Source organism: Echinococcus granulosus, assembly GCF_000524195.1.
Source record: "Echinococcus granulosus chromosome Unknown EG_S00098, whole genome shotgun sequence".
Classification (NCBI taxonomy): Eukaryota; Metazoa; Platyhelminthes; class Cestoda; order Cyclophyllidea; family Taeniidae; genus Echinococcus; species Echinococcus granulosus.
Genome location: NW_020170478.1, coordinates 206,950 through 219,641, shown reverse-complemented (window position 1 = coordinate 219,641; position 12,692 = coordinate 206,950). Strand labels below are relative to the sequence as shown.

Below are 12,692 nucleotides of genomic sequence, written 5' to 3'. Positions count from 1 at the left end.
ATCAAATCTATTTGTCGCTTGGAGAAACTTGAGTTCTTTTGTTAAAACGGGCAAAAACGCCTTTTGGGATTAGCTGGATCGGTTGAGAAGAATTTTGGAGGATAATTTGTCATACAATCGGTGCATTTATGGTTGATATGAGCCGCAGGATGAAGAGCTTTGCAGTCTTTTTAGTTGATCTGAGCGTTCAAATGGCAAGCGGTATTTGTATTAGCGTGGAGTGAAGGACTGCTCTTTCCACAGATTCTCCGTCAAAATGCCTTCGGAACTTTGCAAACAAACTGGAGATTTGACAAGATCAGCAGTCTTTGAACCCTTTGCAAATTATAATAGGCACTTTTCGGTACATAAATAGACTCCAACATGTACTTTAGGATGCGTGGTGATTGTAATTTGAGTCCACAAAGTACTCCATAGGTGACAATTGCCTGGCCAATTTAGAGTTTTCAACGTTTGGCAAATTTACCAAAATAACTAATTTCGAGACAATTTACTTGGCTCCGGAAACGCTGACTACTTCTTTGTCTTCCTGTTGTTTCGCTTAAACCCGCATTAACTGTTGTCGAATATGCCACAACCTAAATTACTTTTAAAATTAGTCAAGGAAACATATAAAGCGCACCGATTTATCGAGGTACACCTGCTCACTGCAGAGCATAAACTAATGGTTTTCATGTGCCTTCATGCTACGCGCTAGACTTTTTGACCAAATAGGGAATTTGGTGTGGGAGTTGCTACACTGTCTAGGCGATTTCTTAAGCTGCTGATAGTTGAGGTTGCATCAGACGAAGGAGTCCTCATTGCCTCTTCCATTCTGCACCGTCTGTTCATTTTTAAGTCAAAAGATCCCTTCCATAAAAACCCTCTCCCTCTTATCAATTTCCCGCTAGGTGATTTCGTTAATATAATGCCAAGACGTGTCGATGACCACTCAAGTTTGATTAAGGATGAGTGGCACACTGTTGCGTTATCTTCATCCTAACCATCCTAACTGAAGTGCAGATCTTCTCAGCAGTAATTTTGCAGCCCTATATATTGCGTGACCTTGTTTTATAGGAATGGGAATTCTTGCCTAATGACACATTAATGCTACCTGTTTCTGAAGAAAAAAACCCGGGAGCAAATCAGGTTGATATGTGGGAGTCTTTTAGGCAAAACGGAGACCTTAGGCTGACACTCATGAAAACGCGCGCTATACTACTGTCAATGCGCGTATAGGAAAATGCGAGTGCGTGCCTGAAAAAATTGTACGACTAAGTACCCAGTCGAGTGAAGGGTTAAATTCAACAACTACATGAACCTACAGAAAAATTTAAGAATAATTTGCATGCTAATGAGCTACCAAAGAGAAATGCGACATGTTAACGGCACAGATGGCCTGTCATATGTCTAAAAGAAATAAATCCTGGAGGCAGTAGTGTTCACCTCAATCACAGCAACAAAATAACCTATGGCGAATCTGTATGAGACGGACGTACTGATGAATGCCGTTAAAACTAAAGAAGCGCCACCGAAGACAGTTCCTGGATTGTGCAGCAGTAGAAATTTAGATAAACTTAAATGAAAACATGGTAAATAATCATAAAATTTAAATTCGTTTACGCGAGGCAAGAAGATTAGGCTTGACTTGATCCTATATTCTTTGAAATTCCCAATAATGTTGTTATTTTTGAAATTTTACACTAGGTTAAGATTATAATCACTCTTACAAAGGAGATTCGACTTTTTCCAAATAATTAGAGGCTACTTCAATCCAAGAAGAATCTGTGAGCATCAAACAAAAAGGTTTTAAAAATGCAAAATTACCCATTTTCTGGAATTTTAACCGATTTGGTTGCTTCCAAGGTTAAATCATCGAACATCAGTTCATATCAACAATCATCAGAAAAGGTAGAAGGAGTTTTTTGGATGCTGGAATTTAAGGCTTGCTGCACTTTTTATTTGAGAGTGTTAAATATTCTTACGACAGCATTTTTAAACTTCGTGGCCAACGTCAGGAAAATACAGCAGACCTTCCTTCATTGTATTAGCGATATACTAAGTGAAATCTGAACAACCAAATATTGTGTTGTAGTTTTGCTGATACCGACGCTTTCTTTTTCAAAAGGTGTTCCCTTATGTGGGCATATTTAAGAAACATTGATGTTTTGCAAAGCTGCCTGGCACAGTTTCACATTGTGCACGGATGGTAGTCGTGACACGCCTAGGCCCTGAGTGGGTCTAGCAAGAATTTATCATTTTTCATTGACATTCGGCCTTCAAAGCTTGTCTAGATGTAGATAAAAGGACTTGGATTCCTACGACCCAGCTTCTTCAGTGCATTCTTTAATCACAAATGTAGTTTAAAATAAGTAAAAGCGCTATAGCTATTGTAGAATATGTGTAACACTTCTTTATTACTGCGTAAGAGTTAAATAACACATGAGAAGTGCATCGAAGAATTATTTCCACGCTTTAACGAAACGATTAAAATTGAAACGGAAGTAATCAAGACAACAATTCACCTTAGTTTTCTTGGTTTTTTAATAAGCAACTCTTTGTTCTGCATTTGCGACGTTAGTAAAACGATCTAAAACCAGCTCACTAAACAAACTTTCGAAAAGTAAATTTAAACGTTAGGAAAGCTTTGTTGCATTTGGGGACCCGTTTAGTCGTGTATTTTGTTTATGGTGTTTAGCTACGGCCATAACACAAAATAAAGAAATGCGAGCACCATCGGAGATGTTACGGTTATTATTTTGCATAGAAAAACACTGCACCTTCGAGATTAGAAAGACAGTTTGTTGTTATTTTATTTTTTTTTTTTGTTTTACGCCTCACTTCCTTGATGTAGGGAGTCTTTAACAACATTCAGCGCCTAATTTGTCACACCTGCTCTTTGTGTTCAATGCCATTTGCCAAAATTTAGGTCACTTCCAAAGCTGTGACATTGCTCTTCCATCAGCCGGGCTCCTTTGGCTCTTGCCAATTTCGTACCCCGTTCCATGCTTATCAGCTCCCTGAAGTTACTTCCTTTTTCCTCTTTTCTAGATGACGGTACAATTGCCCCACACGAAGGTGATGCCCCATCAAAGTTGTCGCCGGCACAAGGTCTTTCAAATTTGTACACATCTATTTAAGAATAAAGTGGCTTCGTCCATTCACCCCCATTCCCCAAAAGTAGAAAAATGCACTTCTTTGGTCCGCATGGTTCAAAGCATTTCCCTCTGCTTTTTCATCCGTCACCCCGTCTACTTATGTGAATATAAGTAGCGCATAATAGGATGCCAATGTGGTCTTCTTCTTTCCACTTCTTAAATCCACCACCCTCTAGGCCATCACGGGTTAAAGTGTGGCAGGGTGGTTGATTAATGACACATCAAAAGAGACAGTGGCAACTGTCTACCCTTCATGTCAAGTCTGAAGGTAATGATGGTTCGACAGGAATCGATGATTGCAAGCTCTTGGTTCTGCACTTGTGCTAGAGATGTCTGGTGCCCCTGGAAAGGCACTTGTTTCAATTTTTCAGAAGTTTCCATTTGCGGTGGCTAGTGCTCCAAACATTGTGCTGCGAGGGCCCTCGCTCCACTCTGATTGGCCGTTGTCAAGGTCAGAGTTAAGGTCAAATAAAAGCAACTAGCAGACGGGAGTGGCAGGAAACTCTACTTCACCAGTGCACATCACGTATGCGCATACCATCGGACATGTCAGCTACTAAAAATATCTGCATTTGAGGCTTTGTCAACTGATCGGCTACTCGGGTTGGGAACAAAGTACAGCCCGCAAACACCAGATTCCTAAAAATAAAAATATCCCTCTCAATCGTTTCCCGACTGCCTCGTGCGATTCGCATGCGATCCCTTGATTGCTTAACGCGAAGAACAGGCGATGATCAACTGAAACCTGGAGAAGCCTAGGGAGTGTAGGTACGGGAACGGCATGTCACCACCCACCTCCGCTTTCTGCCCAGACAGGAAAATTCTCTCATGGTTAAGTTTTGCAGCAGCCAACCGACTCATCAGTTCCGCTTGTTTCTCAAGAAGAGTCAGCAGATGGAAATCAACTTTTTCGACTAACCCAGCCAAATAAACTCTAGGTTGAATGTCGGAGATGGTTAACAAGCACCCGCTTGCAGCCAACTTTGGAGATCATCCAGGTCAGTCGTGTGGGGCCTCGTCACTTGCCTGTTTACCCACTTGCCTGCCCCTTCTATTAAGACGGAAACGACACCCAACTGCCGACTGCTGTCGATTGCGGACGATTCCCAACCCAGATTAAGTGCCACGATTAAGAAGTAAACGATAGACATGAAGACCTCTCCTGCAGTTGCGGAACAATTCTACTTGGGGATAACCAATCGCAAGATATTTTGGGAACAGAATTTGCCATTAAAATGTATTTGCCTGCGAGAAATAGTAAAATAAAGAAGTTACACCAAAATCCACGAGATAAACGGAGCCGCAGCAGTAGCGGTTGAGTATAACCATCACAGAGACGCGCCTATCAGGCCATGCCGACGACACGCAGCACGGGCTACCAAAAGGGCCAGAATGGGATAAGATCACTCAACTCCTAACGGTTTAGTGGTGCCCAAAGCCCACCAGACGATTATTCCAGCTATTACTTTTAAGCATATCAAGATTTGTGCCACTGCCATAGTAGTTCAAGTAAACAGCTCTTCCTTAGTTGCACATACCAATTAAATTCAGATAGGCAAACTATATTATGGCAAAGCTTAGAGAACCAAATAAAATTGGGTATAAAAAACCTAGTGAGATCAATTTAAATGCCAGGTTGATTCCTGATGAGCTCAAAGTGACATGACCCAACTAAAGAACAATATGTTTATGGCAGACGTTGATTTCAGGGATTCGGATACAAGTTTACAACCGGCAAAGCAGTAAGCTTTTCTTCAAAGTGACCCTAGGTAGAGGGGATGAAACATTGATAAGTTGTCTAAAAAACGATTGGCCCCTTCGTTAGAATGCAATCCGGTCGTTCTACCTCCTCAACATCTTGAAGAATTTCAGCGGGCGGGTAATCAACGACAACGGAGGAACCCGGATTAACAAGTTCTGGCTCCTTGTGTTGCAGCACTGGAAACTGAGTCATGTCTACACCTTTGGCATTGAAGACTTTGTCAAGTTTTTCTAGACTGTCCTTAAGAGATTTGATTTGGGCTTGCGAAGCTTCAACAAGGCCCATTTCAGCGGTTTTAGACTTTCCTTGGTATTCACGCAGTTTTTCAACGAATGCCCGCTGAATGGGGTCTGCAACTGGTTGAGTAGCGAATGTTGCCCGCTGAGTGATAGAAAAAGCGCGACTTGCGAGTAGTCGACTGCAGCGGAGAGCACTCATCTTGTGGTAAATTCAAAGACGCGAATCACAGATAATAAGCATAGACTCCTTTCGGGTCATTTACTAATTTTAAGTCACCTAAAAAACGTACCATAAGCTGATTACAAAAAAACTGCACTACAGATGCCAATAAATACTTTTTACAAATTGTGATACCTATTTTAAAAAGGAACTTTAAACACTACTTGGTATAGATATGCAGGAGCATATTTTGGAGCTATATTTCCTCGTTTGAGATACATTCAAAAATAAGTGCTCAAATTAATTAAGGATTTGCAAAACAAGATGTGGCTGCAGATGGTGTTTCATTGACGTTATTGAAGTCCCATTAAGCGTCACCCAATTTTCCGAGTTGTTTCGCATGAAATGAATTTTTCGTTTTTTTTACTCGAAAAGTCTTAACAATGTTTGCTCGAAAAATATATTTTGCCGTTATATTTTACCTGTTAGGATACGGCTCTTGCACACCATACTCCGAAAAAACACTGGCTTTTCTGGTGAGTTATTTTCGGTCATAAAATAGCAATGTCTATCTTCTTTAGAGGAGAGCAAAGTTAAGTACTCATGATAAATGTTATTGAAAAATTTGAACACAGTTAATAACCCCCTTATAACCTTTATCGCTATGACAACCCCAATGATAAAAGCGCTTTCTCGCGAGATTTTGGCCTATCGCACACGTTTTTCCTCCTTGACAAACGTCGCTCTTTACACGTTATTTTCTGCACTTTTCTACTGCATCTCCTTGTCATCAATTTAACAATGCCAGGTCCAGTCAAAGATGTGGATTTAAGACTTGAAAGTTACAAGGATATGCCCAACATTCAGTCGCTCATGTCTATAGTTAAACCGGAGTGGCCATTCGACAAGCTTCAATTTAAAGTATTTTTTAGCTTTTAATCATTTACATAAGCTATTCAATGAGGGTACTTCAAACATTCTTCTTGGTGTTTTTCTCGAGCAACCACTCACGCAGGAAAACTGCGTCCTGGTACGTATTTTCGGCTATCAGACAGAACTTTACATCGACAGAGATCGGGAAGCCATTTATTTGTGGATTCTTAATCAATTGAACTTTGCCAGCAGAGTCTTTTCTAAATTCACCAATGGGATCTGCTACGGATACCTGCCGGGTTCAACCGTTACCTATGAACTTCTTTCTGAGCCCAAGTACTTCAAGTGAGTTGGTTTTAAAGGATAAATTTACTTACCTATTCGCTGTCTAGAATGGTTGCAGAGAAGATGGCTGGGTTGCATACACTCCCAATCGATGAATTCGCGGAGCAGCACTTCTCTGATGTTGGATTTATCTTCGACACTAGTCCTTGTGTTCTGAACTCAGCTTTGAAGTTTATTAGCCTCATCTCTGATATCCTCTTGCCTAAAACAACTGCAAACTGTGCTGGTGACGGGGTTACTGATAATAAGTTTGCTCTTCTTCCCCTTTATCTCATTTGTGTAGTTTGAATGAGGTGTTTCCGACTAAGGAGTACCTAATAGAAGAGGTTTTATTCCTCCGAAAACTTCTCTCAACAGCAAAATCACCTGTGAGATTTTGCCACAATGACTTGCTTTTTGGAAATATTGTTTTGTCAACAGACAAGGGTACCCCTTGATTACCATTTTTCTCATGTTCACCCCTTTAGGTTCAATTCATTTTATTGACTTCGAGTACTGCGGCTACAACCATGTCTGCTATGATATTGCCAATCACTTCTGCGAATACACGGGTAAGTCTTCGTTAACTCCTTCTCTTCTCATTTTTCTCTCTTAAATCAAGGTATGGCAAATCATGATTTTTCGCGGTATCCCTCGCGCATACTTCAAGCCGAATGGGTCCGAACGTACCTTCGTGCCTTCAAAAAACACTCGAACTGCACTTCAACTGAACTTCCACCCATCGATGCAGATGAAATTGATGCGTGGCTAGACGAGATTCAAAATTTTACTCTCGTAAGCTTTCGTTTGTGACTTCTAATTGGCGATGAGGAGTTAGTGGAAGGGTGGAGTAACTTAGAGCGCCGATCAGTCTCTTACCCCATCTTATCACCATGACCGGTTAAACTTATTCTTGTAAAAGGCAGTTTTCAAAGGGTCCTTTCACGTCCACCGAATCGTTTATGGTTTATTTTCCCAGGTCTCAAATTTAATGGCCCATAAGGCAGAGCACAATAAACTACGTGGAGTTTACTATTGGAGGCAATATCAAAGCGAAGTTTTGGCAGAGCTCCAAAAAATAATTTTATGATGTTCTTGGCATGATTATACGCTAGTTACCGTAGCATGCTTTACTATGGGCGTCCAAGTCAAAGCTGGCCTGAATGTCAAGCATTTTAAAACTTTTCATCTCAGAGCTCGACTGACACCCGTAAAGAAGCTTCGGAATGGAAGGTCTTGTAAGTACGGCTGTCGTTGGGGCTGCTGCTACAACGTGTATGCATTCACCGTTGCAGCCGCTACTACCCATTTTGAAGACTGGCGTCTGGAATGAGCTGGACTAGCCTCACAGACCCACGTATGACGTGTGCGTCGATTTTGAAAGGGGGGGGAAGGGGGATCCAGTAGTAGCACACACACAATTCTAGACACTCTCCGTGACTGTACCATCAAAACGTTAACATGCGTGATCTTGGCAGGTAGTCGGGTGAATGTTTACGCAAAATTGTGTCTGAACAGTCTCAAAATGCAGCGAGTGGGCTGCCAATTTCCTAGATCGGGGTTATCTTAAAGCTCGATTTTGAAGTGGTTTTTTTTCTTTTCAGGAGGGTTGGAGACTTTATTTCATCCCCCCCCCCCCTCCTCACTCCCCTTTAGGCGCCTTCTTCTGCACCTTTTAGGCCTCTCACCTCTACTGGGGCATTTGGAGTATTGTGCAGTCACAGCGGTCCAAAATAAACTTCGACTATACCAAGTGAGTCTGTGTTTATTATTATGATTAACCCCGTGAACTGTTGTCCTTGCGTTATTCACTGTCTAGCGGCGGAGAGGGGGTGGAAAAATTGGGGGCTTTCTTCCCCGCCTTTTCTGTCGCGTAGATTGTTTGCGGGTTTGAGAATTGCAATCTACTAATCTCTTGATGGGTTTGCAAGCCACCATACTCTGTCCCCTGAGCTATTTGACCACGCCTAAGTGAACGAATCTGAAGTGAGCAGATGAATCCGTTTCCTTGCCGTCAGGCGGGCCTGCAACCATTGACCAAAGTGCTATACCATGCAGTTGTTAGGTAGCCCCACCACCGCCGTCAAATCGCTGCCTGCACTACACTGCGCATAGACTCGTTCCGCAAATTGTCTCACACTCAAGACAGTTTGGCGCTGACGAAAGGATGACTTTTATCACCTTCCACTGTAAAGTAAATCCTGTGTGCTTACCTGTTTGATTGCATGGGCTCATGTATATCACCACTTCCACACTACCACTGTCAGTAAGCCTGATCCGCAGACTAGGCGATCCACCCCACCTTTAACGCCTGCTTGACTGACTAATCTACCACGTCATTGCAACTTTTTAGATATGCTCTAACTCGCCTCAGCGAATACAAGAAATTGAAGGCCGCTCTGCTTAACTAAGTGGTAGGGATTTTTCATATTTATAGCTTTTAAATTCTTCCCTCGTCTCAATTTTCATTGGTCAATACCTTTACCGACCTTGATAGACCAATCGAAATGGCGCTTGACTTGATTGGTTTGTTAATATCGATTAGTTTTTTTTTACGCCACCTCATCAAGACTTCCCCTTGCACATAGCAATAAAAAAGAAACAGTAACACTAATTTGGAGTGTCCAACCCCTTCCTTTTAGCTACCACTTTCGTGCTGTGATAACTGTGGTCTTTCCTTGCTTAAGTTTGTTTCCCGCCTTGTTGTACAAGTAAAATCAGTGTTGATATTTGTCAGTATTTAATAATAAATGTATGCGCTTGTCAAAAGCCATCTTTCACTCTTCTCTTCCTCCCTGATTTTCCACTCCTTAGCCTGGTCTCACATTTCTTGAGAGGCACTTTCCACTTTCAAGTAGAATTCGCGGCTCTCCTCTTTTTTGCTGCTCTGTGATGTTCCTATTCTCCTCACGGAGGGTCCTCCATACGGTTGTAGTCGTTAACCGAAGGGGTGGAGTGAAGTTTATGGTATCGAAAACCTGATAGGCAAAATTGGTGGGCCATCTCCAATCTATGAATAGGGGATGAAATTTATCATTAAATAGCACCTTCGCTAAGATGCTACAAAGTTCGTTTTTTTCGTCTGGGCTCGGCACCACAAGCATGTGATACCACGTCTTTATCGGTGCCTAGCGAATAGTTCGGTTCTAGTCGTTGAATAGCCTTTGAACCGGTCCGGAGCGGAGGGATGAGATATCTGGTGGTAGATTATCCGAGGCTGTCGGTTAATTTTTTCTTTTTCAAACAGCAATGCTCATCGCATTCACCTCTGGTCCGTCTGTTCGTTCCCCCGTAGATTAATTCCTCCCTCTATCCATTCATTTGTGTCCATACTTATCATTTCCGCCGATGTGGCCATCTGATCTTGAGGAGACTGCTTTCTCGTTTAGTTGCCACATCATTGGAGGTCAGAGAAGAAGAGGTCCGCCTTCAAGAGTCGATGAGCTGATGAAGCCTCTTTCAAAAAAGAAACGTCATCCACCCTGTTCAAATGTCAAATCACCCCAACTCCTCCGCTGATTAATGGCTGTTAGCGTCAATCATGAGAAGGGCACTTCATCATTCCTCCTTTTTATCTGTCTCTGTGTGTAGAAATGTTTACTGAGCGAATAAAGAAGTCATTCTACTTGGCATTGAAATGGTTCTTCTGGAAAACTTTAATTCCACCCTCTCCTCCTGCTCCGGCAATTTGGTGAGAATTGGAGACCCTCGAGGTCGTAGAACTTGCTAGCATCCACAGCGGAGGAACCTCGGCTCGAGCATCCTTGCACAGGCGACTTCGCTTCCTCATCAGTGTAGAAAGGCGTCATGGTGTCCCTTGTGGACGTCAACTTCTCGAAATGTCAAACAGACGCAAGCAACGCCACTGTCTAGACTGTGAACATGGAACTACTACAGCTATGCTCTACACTGACAGGCAGAGATGCCAACATCCCATTGCCATGCCGTAGTGGTCTGAGCAAGTGGACATCCATGGATTCCAGTTGCATACAGCCAGGCATCCACTTCCACCTCTGGTTCAGCAAATCTTGGCGAGGAAATGGCCAACACCACTTACAGCGGTTACCATTGGTCGTAGTGGGACGGATTTATACGCCTCCACGGTGACGTCCCTCGTTGGGGATTAAAAAGGCGCAAGTCTAGGCATCACAGTGACACAAACTGAGGTGGATTGGAGATGAACTCCGTAGGGGGCATTAAAGAATATCGCGTCAAAATCGCCTTCCGCCTGGGAACATCTTAAAATCGGTGTAAAAATGATTTAACAATTTGCCGTAATCTCTGCATTGGCTAAGTGGAGGGTTTCGTGGCGCTTCTGCCGCCGTGATTTGAGTAGCTAACTCACCTAACTAGTGCCAAGCCATTATGCGCTGATAAAATAAAGGTGCATAAAAGGCTTTCCCCCCTCGACCCAGCCCTCGAACCCTTCTTTGAATGGCGCGGGATCCCCCACCCAACGCATAGGCCACTCATACCAACCCCGAAGGTGAATTCAGCACTCCAGTTATACCGGATGTTGGCTGTCACATAATAACTCGTACGTCATTGCGCTTGGAGATGTGAGACTGCAGTCTGTGAATAGTAGCGGTAGTGGAGCGCTCCCACCATAATGCACTTATCCATCTCTCTTGGATCGGAAAAAATTGTCCACTCAACACGTCCTATCACTTCCGCGCCAAACACCCACCCCTAATCCACTGAACGCATGCATGCATTTAAGCCCCCAACGCCGACTTCCCCATTCACACCTGATTTTGCAATCCATCCGCGGGTTATTCAATTATTCACACACTCGACCATCTGTTTATCTTCAATTCACCCGCTTGTGTCCAGTGCCTTCGTCCGCTTGTCCAGTAATTCACGCGCCCCTATTTTCCACCCGTTCAGCAATCGTAACAGATGGCTCTTCCTATGTGGTTGCCGGGACTTACGTGACATCCGGATCAATTCACTGCCTCCATTAAGGATCTATTTAAGTGCGCAGAAACGGGAAATTACGAAAAAAGTGGGAAATTACTCACACCTGAGCGAAATTGACCACCTCATTGCAGACTTGGGGGACAGCATCAGGTCTAATCACTTCGCGAGAGACCTCATGACAAAATTTTTTTGACAGGACACCAGCCTTCTAGTGGACTTTAAACTGTGCTAAAAACCTCCTCCAAACCGCCACTTGACCATGTATTTGCAAAAAATTCACCCACAGGTAACTTTGTTGTTCAAGCGAAGCCATGGCAACTCGTTGTAGTCAGTTTTAGCCCATCACCGTTGTTTTTTAATCATGCAGAAAATAAATAGCAAGCAAATTCCGAGTAAGTTGAGCCGCCTACTTGCACAGCTCCTGAATGAACTTCTCGATTTCAGCCTCCTCCTTTAGGCCGGTAAATCGAGACACCTCCTTGCCGCCCCGCATCCCGACCACGGTCGGAACAGCTGCTACCTAAAGACAGAAAACACGGCCTACTGACAACAGTTTAAGTAAACATAAATTTGTAGCATTTCGAGCCTACCTTGAATTGGGTGGCCAGGTCCTCCAGTGAGTCGATGTCGACTTTGGCTAGGAGAACTTTCTCCATGTGGTTTTTCATAACTCCGTTTAATCTCGGTCCAAGCATCTTGCAGGGGTTACACCTTAATGCGAAAAGACACACAGTTTAAAGTAAAACAAGCTTATCCAAGCAGTACGTGGATGAAAGTGGGGGACTTTGTATACGCACCATGTGGCGTGGAAATCAACGAGAACGGGGAGCTCGTTTTGGGTGACCTTTTCAGTGAAATCGGCAGGATCTTGAATATTTACAATTCCGCAATCTTTACCGAAGCAACGAGCGGTGGAAGTGAAATAACGAGGCGTGCGAATTGCGCGAATTCGAGCAGCAAAGGCGACGAGTTTCTGACCCAGCATTTGTGACTATATGGATAGCAATTTGGCGAAGTTAACACTATTTTACAATAATTGACAGAAGCAACAAGTAGTGGTGTGAAATACATTTCTTCGGATTTTCTCCCAAACATTAGTCAAAGCATGAAGTGCATATATACGGGAGCAGAGAAGATATGAACGAACAAAAAAGTATGCCCAACCTCAAAGAAGTTGAAGAATTAACCCACAGGGTTCAGTAAAACCTTAAAACAACGAGCAGAAGATGATCTCAAACATTAATAGTAAGCAAGCATAAATAACGACATGGATTTTC

At 43.0% G+C, this 12,692-nt stretch overlaps 3 protein-coding genes across 3 annotated transcripts; 1 reads left to right on the top strand and 2 right to left on the bottom strand. All coding sequences in view use genetic code 11, as the record gives it.

Moving 5' to 3' along the window:
- Nucleotides 1–4,935: 4,935 nt before the first annotated feature.
- EGR_08199 (hypothetical protein) lies at nt 4,936–5,337 on the bottom strand (the record flags this gene model as incomplete). Its single annotated transcript, XM_024497448.1, has 1 exon — nt 4,936–5,337. The coding sequence occupies one exon, from the start codon at nt 5,335–5,337 to the stop codon at nt 4,936–4,938; it is 402 nt and encodes a 133-aa protein (XP_024348158.1).
- A 762-nt stretch (nt 5,338–6,099) lies between these two features.
- On the top strand, nt 6,100–7,585 carry EGR_08198 (Ethanolamine kinase; the record flags this gene model as incomplete). Its single annotated transcript, XM_024497447.1, has 7 exons — nt 6,100–6,139; nt 6,231–6,516; nt 6,564–6,764; nt 6,800–6,942; nt 6,984–7,067; nt 7,118–7,290; nt 7,475–7,585. The coding sequence occupies 7 exons, from the start codon at nt 6,100–6,102 to the stop codon at nt 7,583–7,585; spliced, it is 1,038 nt and encodes a 345-aa protein (XP_024348157.1).
- A 2,307-nt stretch (nt 7,586–9,892) lies between these two features.
- Nucleotides 9,893–12,400, bottom strand: EGR_08197 (Thioredoxin; the record flags this gene model as incomplete). The annotated part of the gene is made up of 6 exons (XM_024497446.1): nt 9,893–9,951; nt 10,202–10,328; nt 10,426–10,522; nt 11,826–11,935; nt 12,006–12,126; nt 12,213–12,400. 6 exons carry the CDS (start codon nt 12,398–12,400, stop codon nt 9,893–9,895), a joined length of 702 nt encoding a protein of 233 aa, XP_024348156.1.
- Nucleotides 12,401–12,692: the final 292 nt, after the last annotated feature.